The sequence below is a fragment of the Pezoporus occidentalis genome, unplaced genomic scaffold (genome assembly GCF_034315485.1).
Source record: "Pezoporus occidentalis ecotype Australia unplaced genomic scaffold, CSIRO_AGI_Poc_V1 ctg192, whole genome shotgun sequence".
Classification (NCBI taxonomy): Eukaryota; Metazoa; Chordata; class Aves; order Psittaciformes; family Psittacidae; genus Pezoporus; species Pezoporus occidentalis.
The window spans coordinates 295,592-315,814 of NW_026913771.1; the positions used below are offsets into that span (position 1 = coordinate 295,592).

The 20,223-nt window shown below is 54.2% G+C and overlaps 3 protein-coding genes across 3 annotated transcripts; 2 read left to right on the forward strand and 1 right to left on the reverse strand.

Moving 5' to 3' along the window:
• The first annotated feature begins 3,010 nt into the window (after nt 1-3,010).
• Nucleotides 3,011-4,074, forward strand: LOC134162809 (C-C motif chemokine 4-like). The gene is made up of 3 exons (XM_062617046.1): nt 3,011-3,151; nt 3,289-3,403; nt 3,550-4,074. The coding sequence occupies exons 1-3, from the start codon at nt 3,073-3,075 to the stop codon at nt 3,653-3,655; spliced, it is 300 nt and encodes a 99-aa protein (XP_062473030.1). The 5' UTR covers nt 3,011-3,072; the 3' UTR covers nt 3,656-4,074.
• Nucleotides 4,075-6,370: 2,296 nt separating this feature from the next.
• On the forward strand, nt 6,371-8,865 carry LOC134162864 (PHD finger protein 7-like). The gene is given in 11 exon segments (XM_062617160.1): nt 6,371-6,413; nt 6,935-7,026; nt 7,113-7,214; nt 7,584-7,600; nt 7,602-7,682; nt 7,748-7,903; nt 7,998-8,068; nt 8,071-8,110; nt 8,212-8,325; nt 8,437-8,599; nt 8,728-8,865. Coding segments are annotated over 11 exon segments (1,017 nt in total).
• A 373-nt stretch (nt 8,866-9,238) lies between these two features.
• On the reverse strand, nt 9,239-10,213 carry LOC134162804 (C-C motif chemokine 3-like). Its single transcript, XM_062617039.1, has 3 exons — nt 10,056-10,213; nt 9,724-9,832; nt 9,239-9,599 (listed from the first exon to the last, which is right to left on the reverse strand). Exons 1-3 carry the CDS (start codon nt 10,126-10,128, stop codon nt 9,509-9,511), a joined length of 273 nt encoding a protein of 90 aa, XP_062473023.1. The 5' UTR covers nt 10,129-10,213; the 3' UTR covers nt 9,239-9,508.
• Between the last annotated feature and the right edge of the window lie 10,010 nt (nt 10,214-20,223).

Below are 20,223 nucleotides of genomic sequence, written 5' to 3' on the forward strand. Positions count from 1 at the left end.
GAGCCTTGTGACCGGTACCACAGGGCTCCTTCCTCCCATGATGTGGACAGGAACCATTGTCCCAAATGAAAGCTTTTAGTCCTTGGGATCAGCCCTGCCATGGATGCTCTGAGCCCCTCATCCACTGCTTTAGGTTGAAAAACTTCACCTTTGGGGCTGCTATCCCCATTATGGGGCTGTTGGGACATAGGACAACCTGGCACCATCAGGAAAGGGGGGCTGCCCCAGCACAGCCACCACATTCCAAACTCAAGAGAGGGCTCCAAAACCCCAGAGATCTACGTCAGAGCCACACAATCCCATTTGGTTCACTGGGTTCCTGCAGCCATTGAACATCATAGCCTTTCCTCCTGCCCGGGTGAGGCAGGAGAGCTTCTTCCAGCAGTGCCTGCTCCTAAGGGATTCATGTGCCTGAAATCGGTGCTTGGCCCCTATTTTCCTGGTGAAACCTCTCCTGCACAAGGATGCAGCATCCCATTCACCTTATTTCTATAGCCTGCATCTTCTGACAGCAGGAGATGGGCCCATCCCCGCAGCCCCAGGGCAGCCAGGTACCAGGTGATGCCTCAGCACAACCCACTCCATCCCAGCGAGCAGCTCTGGGGGTGAGATGCAGATTCCCAGCCTGAGGCACACAAATAAAACCCCAAAGCCCTCTGCTGCTTTCTGGGGAAGGTGATGGCACCTGGGCAGGATCCAGCTCCACAGGGGTAGGAGGTGGTGGCAGGGGAGGACGTTGAGCCACCTCTTCCTGGGGCCAGATGAGGGCAGACCCATCACCCATCGCAGCATGAACCATCTCTGCAAGCAGCTGGGGCCAGGCAAGGACCTTACAGAAGGAAACAGCACACATGGGGTGTGTATTTAGTGATTACCTCACCATCAGCCCCTGCGAGGTAACGGAAAGGCTGATCTGACAGAGACATAAACCAAACAATCCTGCCTGGAAAGCAGACCTGACCTGGAAAAGCTGCTTTGATCCTGTTCATGGCTTTGGCTGCCCCAGCGGCAGCAACCGTCCCGTCATGAGGATGCTGCACTTCGGTCTTCACACCCGCCCCCGGGGTTATCGATCAGCTGAAGTGCCCCAGAACCAACAACACATCTGCACATCCATCTGGAAGTGCAGCTCTCACCCAAGGGCAAGCGGCATTCCCATGGGAGCTGTGCCCCCAGGCGGGTATCCTGGAGTTTCCAGCAGCTCCCTCTGGCAGCCCCAGCAGTGCCCTGTGAGACGGGGCTGGTTGTGAGCACGGAGGGTGGTTAATCACTGAGAGACTCCTGGAGGAGGTGGTGGTCATCCCAAGGAGCTGCTTTTGCTTTCCGTCCAGGAGTGCAGAGGAGCCGTGTGGAGCAGCAGCCATGTGGGGTGCCCATGCGAGGCTGGGGCCACAGCATCCACCAGCGCCCAGTGGGGTCAAGGGCCCAGTCAGGGCTGAAAATCCCCTGTGCTCCAAAATCCCCTGTCCACAGGGTTCACCTGCCCTATGGGACAGATGCTGGTGCCTGGGAGCAGGTCAGAGGGATGCTGCAGGTGCTTGGGAAGTCATCCCTGGACTTCCCCAGCCCGATGCATCCCAGCATTTTGCCGGGGAGTCTTTAACAGGGGCCTTTCCCAGTCCAACGGAACCTTTTTGCTTGAGCTCCTGTTTCATTTTCTTATTGCAGCGAATATTTGCTGCCCTTAAAGGGACACATTTATCCCAGTCGGGCCAGGACCTCCTCTGTGCAAGGGGATGAGAAAGGGGGTAAGAGGAAAGAATGGATCCAGGAAGAGAAAGACGAGCCAGGCAGCTGCGCCGGACCATGACCAGAGTCATCCACATTCCTCCACTTCCTACAGTCTCCCCAGGGAGAGATTAAATGGGATTTGGGATGATGACGTGACTGTGCTTCGCTCCACCAGCCAAGCATGGAAACACAACCTTGTCTGCACCCCCAAGCCCTGGGGAATCACCCAGCCCCACTTGCTCTATCCCACTGTTATCCCACATGCGCCCAACCAGAAAGAGAGGCTGATTTCTGGGAAGTGGCTTTGGAGAGCAACACATGGAAGCACACACATGACCCCACCATTCCCACCTTTCCCTGCTTGGACCAGCACCCCATGCCCTCCCCAGCCAAGTCTCTACAATAGAGGTGCACTGCAGACCAGGGTACCTACAAGGCCATCGGGGTGCCAGCAGCATCCCCATCCTCATGCAGCACAGCCGGGCTGGCGGGGATGCACATCTGCATCTTCCCATTGCTTCCCACCACTCACCAGCTGCCGGCAGCTGGGATGCGCTTGGGATTTGCCGGGGCTGGGGGGGAGAGGGGGCTTTGTGGACAGCTGCAGCCAGGCCAAATCCACTGAGGAAGCCCCAGCCTGGCCCCTGCCTTTCCCAGCTCAGCGTGGCCAAGAACATGAGCTGCTGCTTCGGCGCCGGGGGGAGAGAAGCGGAACCACCTGCACGGCCTCTCCCAGCCCTGCCAAACAGCCCCAGACCCAGCACGGAGCTGCGTACATGCCTGCTGCAACCAGACAGGAACTGGTTTCTATGAGTTTTTTTTTGGGAGGGGATATTTAGGTGTTTGTCCCAGGGCCAGAGTGCAAAGCAATCGGATGTAAACCTTTGTGGTGCAAGGGGAGGACATGGACCATTGTGGGGGGGTGTGGCTGCTGGGGACCCTGCAGGATGCTGAATCTGGCCTGGCCCCATCCAAAAGGAGATCTCTGTACCCTCTGCCCACCCTGGGGCTCCTACCATGGGGCATTCAGCCTGGCAAGGGAACGGGGATGTGGAGCCAAACCTTGGGAGCAGCCTGGTCACCAGCCTGCACACTGCTAAGGGAAAATCCCACTCGGGGCGGGGGGCAAAGCATGGTCTGGGAGCAGATTCCCCCCTTCTTGGGGCTGTGCAGGGAGGGGATGAGCGTTGCTCACCCTCTGTGCTTTGGGACGTGGCCGGGGACCAGGTCCTCCCCCTGCACACGTAACTGCGGGCCCTGGGGGAAGCCGGCCCCGCTGCTGCTCCATAAAGGCAGCCCCTTGGCCCTGACCCCGCTCACAGCAGCCTCCCGCAGCCCAGCATGGCGAAGGCAGCCGCGGGGCTCTGCGCCCTCCTCCTCCTCCTCCTCGCTTGTCTCTGCTGCCAGAGCCCGGCACAGAGTGAGCGCTCTGGGGACGTGGGTTTGCTTTGTGCATGGGGGACGGGGGGGTCCCCCTAAGGAGCTGCAGTGGGGATGGGAGGGATGAGATGGAGAGGGGGGTGTCTGAGCTAAGCTGACCTTGTGCTGTGTCCCCAGGAGCCCCGGCCGTGCCGGACAAGTGCTGCTTCAACTTCCAGATGAGAAGGATCAAGAGGGACAACATTGTCGCTTGCTACCCCACCAGCCCCGAGTGCCCGCACAAGGCAGTGATGTGAGTACCCTAAACCCAGCCCAGGGGGTGAAACGCCTCTAGACCCGGTGCCTTGCTTTGGGGGGTTCAATCCTGAGCCCCTCAGAGACTCAGCGCTGGGGTCCCTGTACCAGCACCCTGCTAACCACGTCTTCTCTCTGCCCCAGCTTCAGGGTGAGGAGTGGGAAGGAGATCTGCACCCAGGCGAGCAGGGCCTGGGTAAAGAAGTACCAGCAGAGCTTCCCGGTCAGCTCCTTCTCCATTCCCAGCTAGCGGGGCGGCCGGAGGCAGCACGAGGAGTCCCCTCCATGGGGAACAGGACACTGCAAAGGTCACCCCTTAGCAGAGGTGGCTGCAGGGACCCCATGTTTGGGTATAGCAGCTCATCGGGGATATCCTTCCCATCACGTTATGACGACCACCACCACCTTCCCAAAGGCAAAGGGCAGCATCGCACTGGGATGAGGTGTGCTGACCCCGTGGGGCGCTGGGGTCCAGCCCTGCTGTCAGCCCCATGCTTTCAGCCTTGCTTTCCATGCAGGCAGCTGCCTGCACCGCTCACAGGCAGCAGTGGCATGTCAAGGCTGTGCTCGCTGGCCTGGCAGCAGCAGGGGGGTTAAGGGGAAGCAGCTCCATGGTTCTCTGTTGTACAACACACAGAAGGGAATTAAATGTCATCTCATGCATGCAAACATCTGGCTGTGCAAGTGTCTTGGGAGCAGGCAGGTCCTGCTGCTGGGTTTCCTACCTGGTATTAAGCCATATATGTAAGCGCTGGAGTCAGTAAGGAGCTGGGAAGAGCTGAAGTGAGGGAAATGGGGGGGGTGCATGGAGCCAAATCACATCCACGTGGGCTCTGGGGAAGCCACCAGTGAGAGGGGCAAGAGGCACAGCCCATGCTCCTTGTCAGGTACCTTAATGAGTACAGACTCCTCTACCAGGATTGCCTGCCTGGTCCCCAGTGAGAGCTCCTGGGATGCCACAAGGAGATGTGATGGGCGCTGACACTGTGATGGGTGCCATGATGATGGGCACAGCCACCACAATGGGCAGACAGCGATGGGTCTCACGGTGAGCTGGGCTAAAGCCCAGCCATTGCCAAGCCATTCACCCAGTGCAGAATTACAGCAGAGGCATTGCAGCCGAGCTGACAAGGGCTGGGTTTGAAACATGAACTCACCCGGGGCTTTGGCAGGCATGAGCATCATCCTGTGTGGTTTAACCAACCCCAAAATAGACTGCTGGCCCCGGCGCATCACCCACTGCTGCTGCTGCTCATCACACTTTGCAGCAGCCCTCAGGTACCGCGGGGATGGAGGCGCTGGGACAAGGAATTTCCATTCACTGCTTGCCCTTTATCAATACCTCGGGGCGGTTCTTTCCCCAGGGAGAGTCCAGAGCTGTCATGGAAAGCCAGGCCGGGGGTAGATCATGTCGAAGCGCAGGCAGCAGAGGCAGGTAGCTCTCGGTGGCCCTGAGTCAGCAAGAGCTGCTAGCTTGTTGGAGCTGACCGAGCCCCGGGTTGAACATGAAGCTCTCCTCCTTGGCCCTGCTCTCCCTGCTGCTGGCAGCTCTCTGGACTGGAAGCCTGTGTGTATCCTGTAAGTAGGGATGTTGAACCGTTCCCCACGGGTGCCCCAGCATCATTCCTGACTCCTCCACTGATGTGGAGCTGGGACTTCAGGGAGGGGGATGAGAGCTTCAGCTCCTGCTTCTGCCATGGGTCTGGGGGGCTGAGGGGCCTCACCAGTGACTCAAGCACAGGGGTGACCTGGTCTTGTTCCAAATGAGCAAAACCAGGCTTGGGGATGGCTTCAGACCCAGCACCCAGGCTGGGGAGATCAGTAATAAGCCCTCCATGGGCAGGGAAACAGGAGGGTCCTACCCTGGAGCAAAGCAGCACTGCCAGGGATGTGAGAGGGGACCCCCTGTAGCAGAAGGGAGCAAGAGAGTCCCAGGGGGACCCCCCCATCCCTTGTGCAAAGGGTGGGAAGCACCAACCCCTTTCGCCTCCTCTCAGTCCGCAGCTCCTATAGCGCTTGCTGCTACAAGGACATGTTCATCCGGAAGAAAATCCCTGCCCTCTTCATCAAGAGCTACCAGGAGACACCTTCCCACTGCTCCCACAGGGCTGTGCGGTGAGTGCCCCAACCCAGCCTTCCTCCCTGGCTCCCCGCTCCTCACCCTCACTCACCCGCCTTCCCTATTGCTTGCGCTGCGTTTGAGGATGCCCCAAGACAAGCAAGCCCCAAAGGGTGCCATGCTGGGAGGACTGCTCTGGCTCTTCCCATGCACTTCCCTTCTCACCGCTCTATCCCAAATACCCCCAAAATTCCCCATTTCAGCTGTCAGCAAGAAAAGCAGGAAGGAAGCCAAGGCTCCAGACTGCTTAAAGTCAGATTTGGGGGGATGTGGGGAAAGGATGCTGCAGGGAACCCCAGGGCATGGCTGGACCCTACATTCCCCCATCTAACACAGCCCCTCTCTCCCCACAGCGTGGAGCTGCGGAATGGGAAGAGGTTCTGCATGGACCAGCACTGGTTCCAGCAGCACCAGCAGCAGCAGCAGTCAACCTGGACCTCCAAGTGAAGCTCTCTTCCCCATAAGCTCTATTTATTTGCATCCCAAGGTTAGCTCTATGTTCTTGTGAAATTATGGAGCTGGCTCTGTTCCCTTCCCTGCTCACACCCACTGCACACTACTGTACATTGCTCAATAGGTTTAATAAAACATCTCATGCACATCTGCTGCTGGAGTGAGACTGGATAAATCCTGTGGGATAAATGGGTCACATCAGCGTTTGTTATCACCACGGGGACCCAGGAATAGTCCAGGAGTCCCTGGAAGGGCAGGGAAACCCAAAGGGCCACGGCTGATCCCCTCCAAGGTGAAGCAGGCCGTGCCCAGGTGAGGTTCACCAAGGCTCAGGGCTGATGCTGCACCTGGGTCGCAACAACACCATGCAGCAGGGAAAAGAGCCTGGTGGAAATGACTTGGGGTGGTGGTCAAAAGGCAGCTAAAGCCGAGCCAAGTCTGTGCCCAGGGGGCCAAGAAGGCCAATGGGATCCTGGTTTGTATCAGCAAGAGTGCAGCAGCAGGGCCAGGGAAGTGATCATCCCCCTGTGCTGCTGGGTCCGGTGCCAGTGGGTCCAGCGCTGGGGCTGGCTGCAATGCGGGCACTGCGAGGGGCAGGGGGATGATGAACACACCAGCCCGTGCCATGCTCCCTCCCTCCCTCCCTGTATCACAGCCCTGCACCTGTCCCCGCATTCCAGATGCCCCTTGCGGAACCGTCGTGCGGCGCCGCGTCGCAAACCCCACACACTGCAAGGGTGCCCCACCAACAGCCCCAGAGCAGGAGGGTCTTTGAGCAAACCAACATCCCCAGGCGCAGCCATCTCCTTGGCTGCAGCCACTTGCACAGCACCCTGCCAGAGGGCATTGTGGATGCAAGCACCGTAGGAAGGCGGTGGGGTCTCTGCCCCATCCTGCTCCCAGCATTACGCTGGGACCCTGTCACAGGGCAGGGGTGATGCTGCTGTCCCCCTGCAGCGTGCGGGTTCTGCCAGCGGGCAGATTGCAGCCCCAAGGTGCTGGGGCAGCTTTGCCGTCAGGGTGGGCTCTGCGCCCATGAGAACTGCCTGGTGAATGCCTGCTCCTGGCACCCGCCGCTCCCCGGCCCCGCACTGCCGGCAGCCCCTGGCACATCCCCTCTTCTCCCCTCTTGCAGTACCACGCCAGCAGGCTGAGCCAGAGAGGGGCCGATGAAGAGGGCTTCTATGGCTTCCTCTGCCCTGACAGCCAGAACGAGCTGAAGCGGGTGGCACAGAAGGTGAGGCCTGAGAGCATCACGGTCCCCGTTCCCTATGTCCAGCACTGCACAGGTCAGCAATCCCCCAGGGATGCTCTGGCAGCTGCCTGCAAGCAACCACCCAGATGGCACTTCATCCAAAAAGTCCTGTTTTCTGGAAATGGGCACTGGGAGAGACAAAGTGGATTTATCAGTGCTCCGGTGTCACTGGAACGCGGTGGGGTTGTGCTGGATGAGGGCAAACAGGAGCCCCCAGCTGCATGGGTCCAGAGAAGGGCAATTGTTGGAAAGATTGGACTGGGTCAGCTTAAAGGGCTTTCCCAAGCTGGTTGATTCCAGGCTCTATGGTTCTATGCGGCACTGACACCATTCAGCTCCTGTTATCCCCAGAGGTGCTGCATCTGCCGATGGGGTCACCGGCAGAGCCCGGCGCTGTCCCAGCACCTTCCACTCCCCCTGCGGCAGCGAGCGGGGCTGCGTCTCCCAGTTGTGGGGAGTTCAAGTGAGTGCCCCCGCCCCCGGGGCACCAGAGCCAGGGCCGGGATGGAGGAGAGCTGGGGCTGAAGCATCACCTCCGTCCGCAGGTCCTTCTGCGGGCAGCACCGGCCGGTGCAGCAGGACCAGACCCTGTGCCTCACCTACCAGGAGGCGGTGGCGGACACCCTGCTCTGTCCCACCTGCCCCAGCTCCTGCTTCCACCGCCGCTGTATTCAGGGAGGCAGCAGCACCCGCGGTCACCCCAGCACCAAGCTGCGGGGGGGTGAACGGGACCCCAGCACCGCTGGTGCTGATGCTGTGTCTGCCCCAGGGCCAGGCGCTGCGCTCTGCCCTGCACCGCTTCCGCTGCCCGCTCTGCTGCCGGGACACGGTCACCTTCAAGAAGAGATGTTCCGCCTGGGCATCAGCATCCCGGAGAGGTCGGTGCCCTCCCGCTGCCTCCTCCCCCTCTGCGATGCTCCGGCAGATCCCCTCCTGCCTCCCCACGTCCCCAGGGATGAGCGCTCCCCTGGTCCCTCAGGGATGCTGCCTGGGAGGAGGGTGGAGCCTTTGCCGACCCTTATCGGCGGCACAGCTCCTGTGACACCAGCCAGTGCCTGTGCCCCGTGGGATGGGAGGGGGCAGAGGAGAACGGGTGAGTGCTGGTGGTTCCCCCCTTTGGCTGGGGATGGAGGTACCAGGCTGGCACCCCCCATCCATCTCAGGGGCCTTTGGTGGCAATGGGTCCCATTGTCCCCCCCCCCAGGCCCTGGCGACTGCTGCTTTGCCACTCCTGTGGCTCCCACAGGACCCACCAGCGCTGCTCCAACCTGGGAGAAGAGGTGCATTCCTGGGAATGCTGTGGCTGCAGCGACACGGGCACTGGTGAGGGCTGCAGTTGTCCCGGTGGCGGGGGACACACACACAAGGTCCCAAGGGCCATGTGGCCATCACCGCTATTTGGGACACGGGGACAGGCTCAGGGCTGTGATCCAGGGATGGAGGGAGGGAGCGTGGCACGGGCTGGCTGTGCTCATCATCCCCCTGCCCCTTGCAGCCAGCCCAGGAGCTGGACCCACTGGCACAGGGACCCTCGTGCAGTGTCCCAGCTCCTGATGCCTGCCCTGGGGACGAAGAGGCCAGGATCCCTGCAGGACACCCCAATACCAACCTGCCCTCCCAGGCCCTGCCCTAGAGATGGGCAGGTTCTCGCTAAGACAACTTGGAGCTTCACAGACGTGGCTTTGCTGGTTGTGCCTGAGCACTGCAGGGCAAGAGCCGCTGCCGTGGCCCCAACCTCCTCCTGGAACCACAGGGGATGCCGGGCTGCTTCCCAAACAGGAGCTGGCACTGGTCACCCAGTTGAGATGCTGGTGGCACCCCATGGGTGGCACCGCAGCTGAACCCAGGCTGGGCAGGGGGGACACTGTGGGGGATGCTGTGGGGCTGAGGCTGCTCTGTTCCAGAGAGAGCAGTGACCCCAGGATGCATGGAGAGCAATGGGGTCACCGTGGCTCTTGTCTCTCGCGTCGGGGCTCCAGCAGGGACTTCAGAGACACACAAAGGGGTTGATAACACAAACACTTTATTCAGGCATTGAAACTCCTGACTCCTCATTAACAAGCAAATTGATCTGGTTTAAATTATTTTCAGTTTAAATTAGGACTTTGATATAATTTATTTTTGGGATTTTTTCCCTTTTTTAGCAAAAAATACTTTGTTTAAATAAGTTAAATAGAATAAGTTTTCCCACTGAGGAAGGCTGCAGTCCAAGTGCTCTCTTGTGTACCCAGGGCTGCGGAAGCACCAGGGACATCACGGGTGGCAGTGGGGAGGGATCAGTTCTTCAGGCTCTGGAAGTGCTGCAGATGTGCCTGCACCCAGGCCGCCCGGGGGTCTGTGCACAGCTCCTTCTTCTTGGTGACCATGCTGCCAGGACAAGTCCCACGTTAGAGTGCTCAGCCGGGGCAGCAGGGTGCCCGCAATAGGTCCCCAGCCACGTCCCCATCCCTCTGCCCCAGCCATCGCCCCCTTAGCCCCCAGTGGTACTCACATCACTCCTGGCTGGCTGCAGCTGCTGCTGGTGATATAGGCAGAGGTGATGAGGCGCCGTGGGATGGGGCGTTGGTGGTAGGTGAAGCAGCACGTGGTGGGGACACCATCTGTAAGGGCAGAGACAGAGAGCCTTGGTGAGAGCCCAGGCACACAGGTTCCCAGGGGACTTGCCATCTCCCATCTCCCCTCCTGTGTCCTGTTCCCTGGGTGCCAGCGTTGGCCTCCTGCTCCCAGCCCTCCCCCTGCTGATGGAGTTGGAGCTCTCAGTCTGCCCCAGCAGCTCCTATGGCACAGTGAGCCCCAGGGAGGATGCAGCGGTGCCGGACTCACCAAGATGGGCCTCGGATGGGGAGCAGGCGGCCACGAGGAGGAGAGTGACCAGAGCGGCTGCAGAGACCTTCATGGTGCTGTGGAGCTGAGGGATCTGCGAGCAGGGCTGGAGCTGGGCTCTGCAGGGCTCTGCACTGTGCTCGGCCCTGTGGCCGTGCCCTCCTTTTATCCCCGGCCGCGAGGCGGGCGCAGGGTTTCAAGGAAGGAAAATGAGTCCATGGTAGCAGGGAAATGCTGTCAGAGCACCCGGATTTGCTGAGCTGGAGATGGAAACCGCAAAGAGGGAAGCTGCAACTTTCAGATTCTATTTGGGTGCCCCAAACTCCACAGCACCAACGCTGCCACTGCCGCAAGGATCCCCCAGCAGCCATGAGCCAGGCTGGGGCACAAAGCTCCATGGCCAGAGCCCCAGTGGCACTCCCAGGCAGGCAGCAAGCACCAGGCAGGGATTTGCTTTGCAGCATTGCTGCACTGGGGGGCTGAGGAGCTAACTCTGTGCATGGACACCCCCAGGCTCTGGTGCTGGCAGAAAACCACTGCCAGGAGAAAGCTCCCAGCTTAGCCCCCATTTTGGCACAAACAGCCCTTCTCACCCTGCTCCCAGCAGGGATACAGAGTTAGCTCCATAGTGATGCATTGCACACACAGTTATTTCCCCTGAAAGCCCTCATTCTTGGTTGGACACATGTGCAAGGGAAGATCATGTAGGACTGAGGTTGTGTTGACCTGGAAGTCATTGGAGGTGGGGGGGGTGTCTCACATTTAGCCCCTTTTTTGCTGGTAATATGGTCAAAAGCTTTATCCTCAGGCTGCAGAGGTTGCAGAGACATGGAGGATCAGATGACCTGTAGGGAATGGGCTCATGCCCCACTCCAGGGCTGGAGCAGTAGGCTCGGGCTGCAGCCTAGCCTGCCACCCTCTGTCCCCAGGGTGAACAGAGGATTTACACCTCCTTAGGCATCTCAGTTTTAGGCTGCAGTCTGCAACCGCCTGACAGTCAAGTTATTGCAGTTACTGCTTGCCCACGTCCTCCCATGCAGGAGAATTTCCTCCAATTTAAGCTCTCTCTAGTGGCTTAGCCCCCCACAAAGCAGATACATGTGTGTCAGGAGACAGGGAGTTAAAAGCAGGAGCTGGAGGAGAGGATTTTGGTGGTGCCCCCTGAGATCAGCTCATTGCAGCCTTGCAGATGAAACCTCCAGGAGATCGCAGCATGACTGAAAAGGGGCAGCATTTGCAATCCCGGAGGATAATTCCCAAGCATCCCACTGGTGTGCATCCAGAAAGAGCTGCTCAACTTGTTCCTTCCTCCTTTTTTCCCCCCTTTTTACTGGCTTTGTCCTGATGCTGCTCTGTGGTGCCACAAAGGGTTTGCTGCCCAGCTCCCAGGCAAACCCCTGCCTCCTGACCTTTGCTCTGGCATGATTAGCTCCTGATGCCCTGACTCAGTGGAAAAGTCTAACTCATGGAGATGCTGAGCAATAGTTGTACCCATCCTCTCATCCTCACTCCATGGCAGCGACAATGCTCGCTGTTCATGTGCAGGGATAAACTTCCTGCTTTCAGGGGGTCTCTGTCTGAAGAATGCATCATGCTGAGCATCTCTTGTATGAGAGGAGGTGTAGGATTAGGTTTTCTCCTAATCATGATTGCTTCTTTTAGGCAAGATGAATCAGAGATGAGAATGGGTGTAAATCATCTCACTGGAGACCTTCAGGAGGAGGTGGGCAGTGGAAGGAACAGAAACAACCCCTCCAGCTCCCTTCTCCGACTGGCCATGTTTCAGCTCTTTCTGCTTAAGCCACCCTGTACCTAGGGCTACAAATGAATAAATCCTTTGGTGACCTGTGTCTTCACCTGAGGCATTTGAGAAGGGCTTGCAGGAGAGGTAGTACCTGCTGTAAATACATCTGCTTGTCAAATGCCGCTGGATACACAAGAGCAGAAGGAAAAGGCTCAGTTTCTCAGAGGACTGAAGATCTGCATGAGTTTTTCTGGTTTAATGCCACTGCATTAAATTAAGGCCCTTTTGTCTCCCACAGAGACCTGCCCCAGACCTCTGCCCTCCAACCACCCCATTCTGGCATCAATCCTGCACTTACCAGAGCCAGCTTTGCTTTGTTTAACAAGGAGAAGTGTGAGGGAGAACATCAGCATGCAACAGGCTGTTATAATGAAGGCAACCAGCAATTGCTGTCTGGGTCCACCGTAGGAACAAGGTGCTGAGCTACCCAAACCCCATGGGATACTACTGGGGAGAGCAGCCCTGAGGCAGGGGTGAGCTGGGCTTGGGCAGGAGAACCAAGTCACAGGGTCACAGGCAGGGATGAGCTATGACAGTAGGCAATGCTTGGTGGGAGCCCCTTTGCCTGCCCAAGCAGAGAGAAAAGGGCTGGGATGGGATATGCAAGAGAGTAGCAACGGGAAACAACAAATGCCAGGATGTAAGGAATATCTCACACCCTGAGATCACTGCAATGACAAGGAGAAGCATGATGACCTGTGGGCATCAGCTTTAGCAGTTACCAGAGGAAAGTCTGTCATCCGGTAGGAACCACAGATGAAACCTCACAATTGCACAGATTATTTCTGCTGGAAATGACAGAAATATTTCCTTTTTGGTGCAGAAGTGGTTGGTCAAGCTTTCAGTTCTCCATTTAGATGAGAGCCGGATGGGACTTCTTCCTAGATGCTGATGAAATACTTTTCATTGTAACTGGAATCCAGGATATTTCAACAAATTCTACGAAATTGCAGTTCAGCAAAAGCAAACAGTTTGCATTTGAGTGTGTTTAAGGAATTAAATATAAGGAACTGATGTAAAGGGAGAGTGAAGAAATGACTTACGGTTTTTATTTCTCCTGCCATGGAAGATCTCTGTAAGGAGATGACTTTCTAATCCAGCAGAGAACCACAAGAGAGGAGGAAACCCAGGAGACCAGAAACCCCAGCTTTGAAAACCAGAAGAAAGTAAAAACCCAGTAGCTAGGAAGGGGAGCAAGCAGTCAAAGATGCAAACTCTTTTGGGCTTGTCTTTGAATGAACAAAACAACAGATTATGGTCAGGTACTCAACACAATAAACTGTACACACAGGTGAGAAAAGGTAAAAGAACAAGTAAGGAAGGAAGGGGTGGATAAGGCAGGGGTAGTCAAACATAAAGACCCCAAAGACTCCCCTAACTTTCTCCCAAGCCAGGCTGTGGCCATCTCTGAATCACTGGTGATTAGCAGGGCAAACTCACGTGGAGCGGGAGAGGTATCAGAAAGCCAGTGATAATCAAACATGGCACTAGACTTGCATTATCAGGTGCTTTTGGCACTGCCTTACATGGGTCTCCTTAAGATGAGGGAATTAAAGTCTAAAAACCACATTACCTCAAGGGCTGCGAGCATGATTAAAAGAGCAGAGTGGTCACAGAGCTGCTGGCAAGGCAGAGGGGGACAAGCTGAGGCATGGTAACACGTGAAGGGCTGCACTGAGAGCGCAGCCGGGAACAGCATGGACAGTGTGTAATCACACACCCAGATTTGCTCAGTCTTGGGGTGGGGAACTTGCCTCTTAGGGCCTCTCATTTCAAGAAGTAAGTGATACAAGAGTGAGAAGAGAGCAGCAAGAAAGTCCTGTGTCCAGACAGGGCAGCCAGCCAATGTTGCAAGATTCATTTGGACCAGAGGAGAAGACAAAGGCCAATCTCTATCATTGGAAGAGGGCAGCATTGCTTCTGGCCCCCAGGCCTAAGGAAAGCGGAAACAACTGCCTCAGTCTGCAGCCTCCCTTAGGAAAGCCTCCCCAGCTCTGCAGAGGGTTTACCCTCAGGCCAAAGCCCTGTTAGCTGGCAGAAGCAGGCTGATTTCTGCCCCTGGGTCAGGGCAGAGGGATGCTGCCCGCATCTCCTCAGGAGAGGCTGCCAGACACGTGGGGCCCTGCGCTGTGCAGCACTAAAAGGATCACAGCAGCCCTTCTGCCTTCACCATGCACCAGCAGGAAGGAAACCACAGGCAGAAAGAAGCTGCCAACAACACAGTCCTAAGCAAGGGTAGAGAAAACCACAGGGCATTATGCAACCCCAGTCTGGGAAGTGACACTCACCACTGATAAAAATTATGCAAAGGAATCCCGTGGCTAAAGGTTACAGGGAAAGCACAGATGAGCCACCAGCCTCACCCTGCAGTGAGCTGGCACTGACCCTTGTTTTATGAGAGTAAGTCCACACTCCAAGTGGAATTCCTAAATCAGTCCCTGCTGATAGCTTGCAATTCAAATTCCTGAACATCCCTTGCCCTTCAGAGGATCCTGCACAAAGACCCACAGCCTGGGACAGGGATGTTTCTATGGCACTGGATCAAAGACAGAGTTCTTCTTCCCCCAGCTTGATTGGCTTCTACCCTAGGAAAGAGAGTGGCAAGTGCAAAACTAGATGATCTTTAAGGTCCCTTCCAACTCAAACCATCCTGTGGAAAAGAAACTCTCCCCAAGAAAGAGGTTGCAGAAAAACATCAGGGAATTAGCGAGGTCCAACAAAAGGAGGGCAACTTGACACTGCAGGTCCTGCAGCCACCCAGCACAGCTCTACCAAACCTCAAGGACCCTCAGCTCTATAGCTGAGAGCTTAGAGACCAGCCCAGGGGATGTACTTCACCCAGAGATAGCTGCAGCCTCTGCTTCTCTCACCTTCTCCACACTCCCCATATTAACTCCAAGGCCTCAAGCACCCCTTGCTCCTTAAGGCAAGATTTTGTGGTCTCTGTGAAGAAAACCAGGGAAGAGAAATACTGTATGAGCTGAGCAGGACTCAGGGCTCAAGGCTAATTCTCACTAGGGCTGGGTCTGGTTTTGCAAGAGCACATGGACTTACCTCCAGAGGTACTGACCTACAACCCATCTGTGCAATCTGGTAGAGCCAGTGGCTCTGCCTCTGCAGAGATCTGTGCTTGCCCACATGTACACATTGATGGGGCTTTAAAAAGATGCTGTGTGACTGCAAGAAGTGATTTCAGTTTTGAGTTTGCAGACACCAGCTCTCATTACCTCCTGCACCCAGACAGCAGATTGCATAAGACTTATTTCCATGAAAACAGGCTAAAAATAAAAGAATTATCTAAACTCACATATCTGGGGTTATCTCATAGCAATTACTTCTTTCTTCTCCACTTTTTGCCCTTCATGAGACCTTATGGCAGAGAGTTTCACATGTTGATTATGCCTCTTGTCAAAACATTGCTCTCTATTAATATTTCTCTCTTTAAATGGAGATGTGCCTTTCTTCTTCTGCATGAAAGGGTAAAATATCAATATTGAATGCTTATTTTTAACTTCCCTTCATCTATTTGCCCCACTCTTACCAATCTTTCACCTCCACATCACTTAATGCTTTCATCATCTCACTCGAAGCCTCCTGTGTCAGTTCTATCCACTTCTGACTCAGAATTAGCAGAGCTGACTGTGGCATTTCAGATCATCCTGATGGTTTCTACAACATTTAGGCATTTGGAGAATTAGCTTCCATTCCATCCTTCGTGCACTCCAATACTCTGCTTAATCCATGGCATTGCAGCACCAAAAATCAACTCTAGAACATAAGATGGTAAGTCTCATTTTCTGAAGAAAATGACACTGGGGGACCTGAATGTGATTGAAGAGGAACAGAACAGAGACTTCTCATCACATAGGCAAAATACTCGGGACCCAAGTACCTTTAAAATCTGGCCTTAAACTCAGAAACATTAGCACAGGTCTTCTTCTACCCCAAGTAGCTGCAGTTTCTTTGATCTTAGAAACAGAAATGGGTATTTCACGTTACTCCTGAAGGAATATCATCCACTAGCATGTTGTTCCATCAACCCACTCTGTTAAACCCCTGTCTCCTCCAACCCCCATTAATGTAAATAACCTCACATTTTGCAGAGACATGCCTCCCACTGATGTCCCCTCTCCTGATCCTCAGGTATCACACAAGATACAGCACCACATAGTGGTCCTGACACACACCAACGCAAACCTAATAGCTTCCTTTCATAATTTCACAGGTATTTGCAGTGAAGGAAATGCAGTAGTTCTCACTCGTCTGGGCTTCAGTAAGACATTTGAAATGGTGCCACACAGTAAATTATTAGCTAAGACACAGAAGACATGAAGATGTGCCTGGCATATGAAATGTAAAGTGGGTAAAGAGCTGCCTGAAAGGGGCATGGTAATTGCTTCAGCTGAAGTGGGGGGGGGGGTGGGGTGGGGTGTAGACTGAAGGGGTTTTACCAGTCCAGTTCCTTGAGTTTCTGCCTCAAAAACTATCCTGCTTAACATCTGCATTAACGGTCTTGGCACAAGAAGCAGGAGAATGCGAAGGGAATTTGCTGATGAGGCAAAATGAGATGCTGTCATCAATCTAGAAGAGGCCAGGATATCACACAGAAGAATTATCATGACCTTGAGGACTAGAGCAATGGAGAAGGGATTTGATTCAGCAGTGCAGACTGTGCTGTCATGCTGCTGGGGACAAGTGAAAACAGGAGCAGACATTCCAGTTTGGGAAGCTGTCAGCTGGACTGGAAACAGCTGGGGCAGGGAAAGACCCATGCAACAAAACACAAGACTGTGACAAGACCTTGGTGTTATACAACATGAGAAGAGTTAAAAGCAAAGAGTTTGGGTTGAAGGGTTAGGAAAATGAAGGACTGATGTGTGTGAATGTATCAGAGCCAACACCAGGGGTGGAAAAGAGTGGACTCTGCTGGTATAATGGCTAGAAAGTGGCTGGGAATACAAGTTAGACGGGAAATGACATTTCTGTATGAAAGGAAAGTTTCATGTGCAGGTTTCTGACACAAGCAGGGCAGATAAAACACAACCATCACTCAGGTGTGTCTCAGTCCTCTTGTGCAAACAGCATGTTTGAGAAGTCAGAGGAGAGGTGCAAGCTTCCTTCTGAATTTGAACTGGTTTGTCTTTATAGGAGCCAATTCCCAGAGGCATTTCAGTCCAGTTTAAAGGTGTCACTAACCACAATGCTGTTTTGGAATCAAATGCTCTACAAGGCTGGACAAACACCTTCAGCCCGGGTGGGTGGCAGCTACCTGCTCTCTTATTCCCAGGACAAATGCTGGATTCACTTGTTCCCCTCCAGGACTGAAAGTGATCTCAGCAGTTGTGGGGTTTGGTACATGATTAACTGCTTCACTCTGAACCCCTCAGCCTGCTCAGCTCAAGCATTCAGTCTGCAACCACTGAGTAACAGCACTGCTTACCAATTTCCTTGAGTATCCTTTCTGGATGTGCCCTTGCTGCCACATCCCAGGAACATGGTCACCTTAAGCGTAGTATTTAAGCACATCCAATCTCCTTTGGGATTATCATGAGTTTCCATTTCTTTTTTCAGTTTCCTCTGTGTCCTGGGCTCTGATCACCGCTTCCTGGGCTGCCTCTGCTGAGTCAAAAGATTTTTATAATGCTATTTTAAGTTTCCAGGCTTTATCTATTACTTCCTCTTTCTCTGGAATCTCCCTTTCGAATTTACTGGCACCAGCCTATTTCTGGGATCAGCTTGTATCCCTTTTGCCTTGCTCCTTTCAGCTACAGGACATAGGACTGAATCATAGAATAGTTAAGAGTTGGAAAGGACCTTAAAATCATTTGGTTCCAACCCCCCTGCCATGGGCAGGGATGCCTCACTTTAGACCATGTCACCCAAGGCTCTGTCCAGCCTGGCCTTGAACACTGCCAGGGATGGAGCATTCACAGCTTCTCTGGGCAACCTGTTCCAGGGCCTCAGCACCCTCACAGTAAAGAATTTCTTCCTTATATCCAACCGGAACTTCCCCTGTTTAAACCCCTTACCCTTTATCCTACCACTACAGTCGCTGATGAAGAGGAATCACACTCTAGGCAGGATTTTGAAGGGTCCCTCCAGGCCTCTCATTTCTATTCTATCATATCTTGGCTTTGCTTTTAGGACCAAGCCTGGAGTAACGGCAACCATTAATTAGCCCTTCACCACCCTTCTAAGAGATGGCTCTTTCCTGCAGACTCCACATACGACAAAGCCTTCTCCCAGGAGAGGCACCACTCCTGATTCAAATCGCTCTTTGGTGTGAAAACGATTTTCTACCCCATTCTAAATGCCTCAGTGCAATCCCAAGGGTGGGCTCCCTTGTGTGCCCAGAGCCCCTCCACAAAACTGACCCTACTAGCCCTGAAAATGCCTTGCAGGAAGGTGGAAAGAAGTTCAAAGAGCACAGAGAACCAGAAATAACAACCCAGAGCCAAGTCTTGCATCTGGGTCTGTCTTTTGCCCATAATACCGAGTAAAAACAGTTTGACTGGTGATGTTTGCCACCAAGGATTTATCAGAGCTATCCCCATACTAGGACTGTGTCCCATCACCATGAGCAGCAGGCTGGGAGCACATGTAACAGTGACCCTCCCGAGGTTTGAGCACAAGTGCCAGGGATGCTCTGGGAAGGACACAGGAAGCTGGCAGCTGCCTCCAGTAAGAGAGAACAAGTATCTTGGCACAAGAGACAACAGCAGACCTTGCTGGTTCAGACTACATGAGGCTACAGAGAAGTGAGGCAGTGACACAGAGAGATGCAGGGAGGACACCCTGCTTCCAAAGAAGAAGAGGAAGAAGCTTGCTTGTGGGTAATTCTGCAACAGCAGTCCATGAAGGCAAGATGTGAACACATCATGCTGCTGGTGACTGGACTCCTTAACAGCAAGCAGTGCAGGGAGGAACAGGTCAAGAGCAGCTGTCTTGGGGATGAGCCACATGCACTGCAGTGCCTGCCTTCCAGGGCTGGGTTAACCCTGGATCCAGGCTTGGTGAATATCAAGTGGCTGGTCTCTAAGAGACAGGTCCCTGGAGAGGACATGCTGCCCCTAAGGCCTCAACAGCATCTGCCCACTCCCATAGCTCAGCTCAGGAGCACCTTGCTGAGCAAGGTTTGTATGAGGGCAAAGAGAGCCCCTTGAGGCAAGTAGGTTTTCAGAGAAACACAGAAAATAGGGCTGGGGAGAGTCACCAACTTCCACATGGAAGCTCAGCACTCACTGTTTCACTCCAGGAACTTATTTCCTTGCTCTCCAGGTGATCCATTAGCACTTCCTCATGGCTGCAGTATTTTTCCTTCTGTTCCTTGCTGCAGTTTGAGACCAGAACACTGTGTCTTACCCAGCATGAAAACAAAGGATGAATTTGTTCTTTCCTCCTTGCAACGACCCTTGCAGACTGTTCTCAGGCCTCTCCCACCCTCTTTACACTGACACACCACAATTCTTCCATGCTCTGCAAATTTAACAAGCCTATGCTTGTTTCAAATAGCATTAAGGAAAATATCACATAGCACTGGACCTGTGGGGTCCCACATGCTTTTGGCAGTCATGGATGAAATCCACTCAAGCAGCCATTGGCCATTTTCACAGTCTGATGGTGACAATGACGTGTCAGAACTATTACAGGATTGTTGCTGTAATACAGGGAGCCAGCTCATTCCCATGGGATTAAGCTGTTCGTGCAGTAATCACTTCCCAGAGCATGCTGCTTGCACATTCTGAATCCCCCATCAAAAATCCTGTCAGTTTAAACACCAGGAAGAGAATACGAGCAAGTTCAGGCTAGTGTGGGAACTTACAAATTGGCAGAGATTCCCAAGGAGCGATGCAGGGTTTCCAAGCCAGGTCTTTCCGCTCTGTGGTAGAGGCAGTTTAAACTGTGCTGCAGAACAGCATTGCAGCACCATCTGCTGACTGCTGGTCCACAGCTCTTCACCGCAGTCAGCTCTCTGTTTGGCTTCGAACGTTCTAATGTGCTAACAGCGTCATCAGGTAAATAAATCGCTCTTTAGGGTGACAAACCTTGCAGTTACTGATTAGAACAAGCTATCTGTGTTCTCTTCCCTGCTCTGGGGCAACCAGGGTTCACACTTCTCATGCTTGGTTCAACTGAAAGACAATCTTACATCATCCTCAGCACATCTGTAGCTGCCTGTTGTAAGTGGTCAATTCTGCAACTGAGTATGAGCATCAGAAGCACTAACATATAAAGTTTAATTGTAGCAAATATTTCTTTAGGTTTTAAGCAAACTAATACCCAGGTGGCACTTCTCTTTGCCTCCCAGCAACAGCCCAGTACATCTGACTTCACCTGTGGCTGTAACAAGCAACCTTCCAGTAG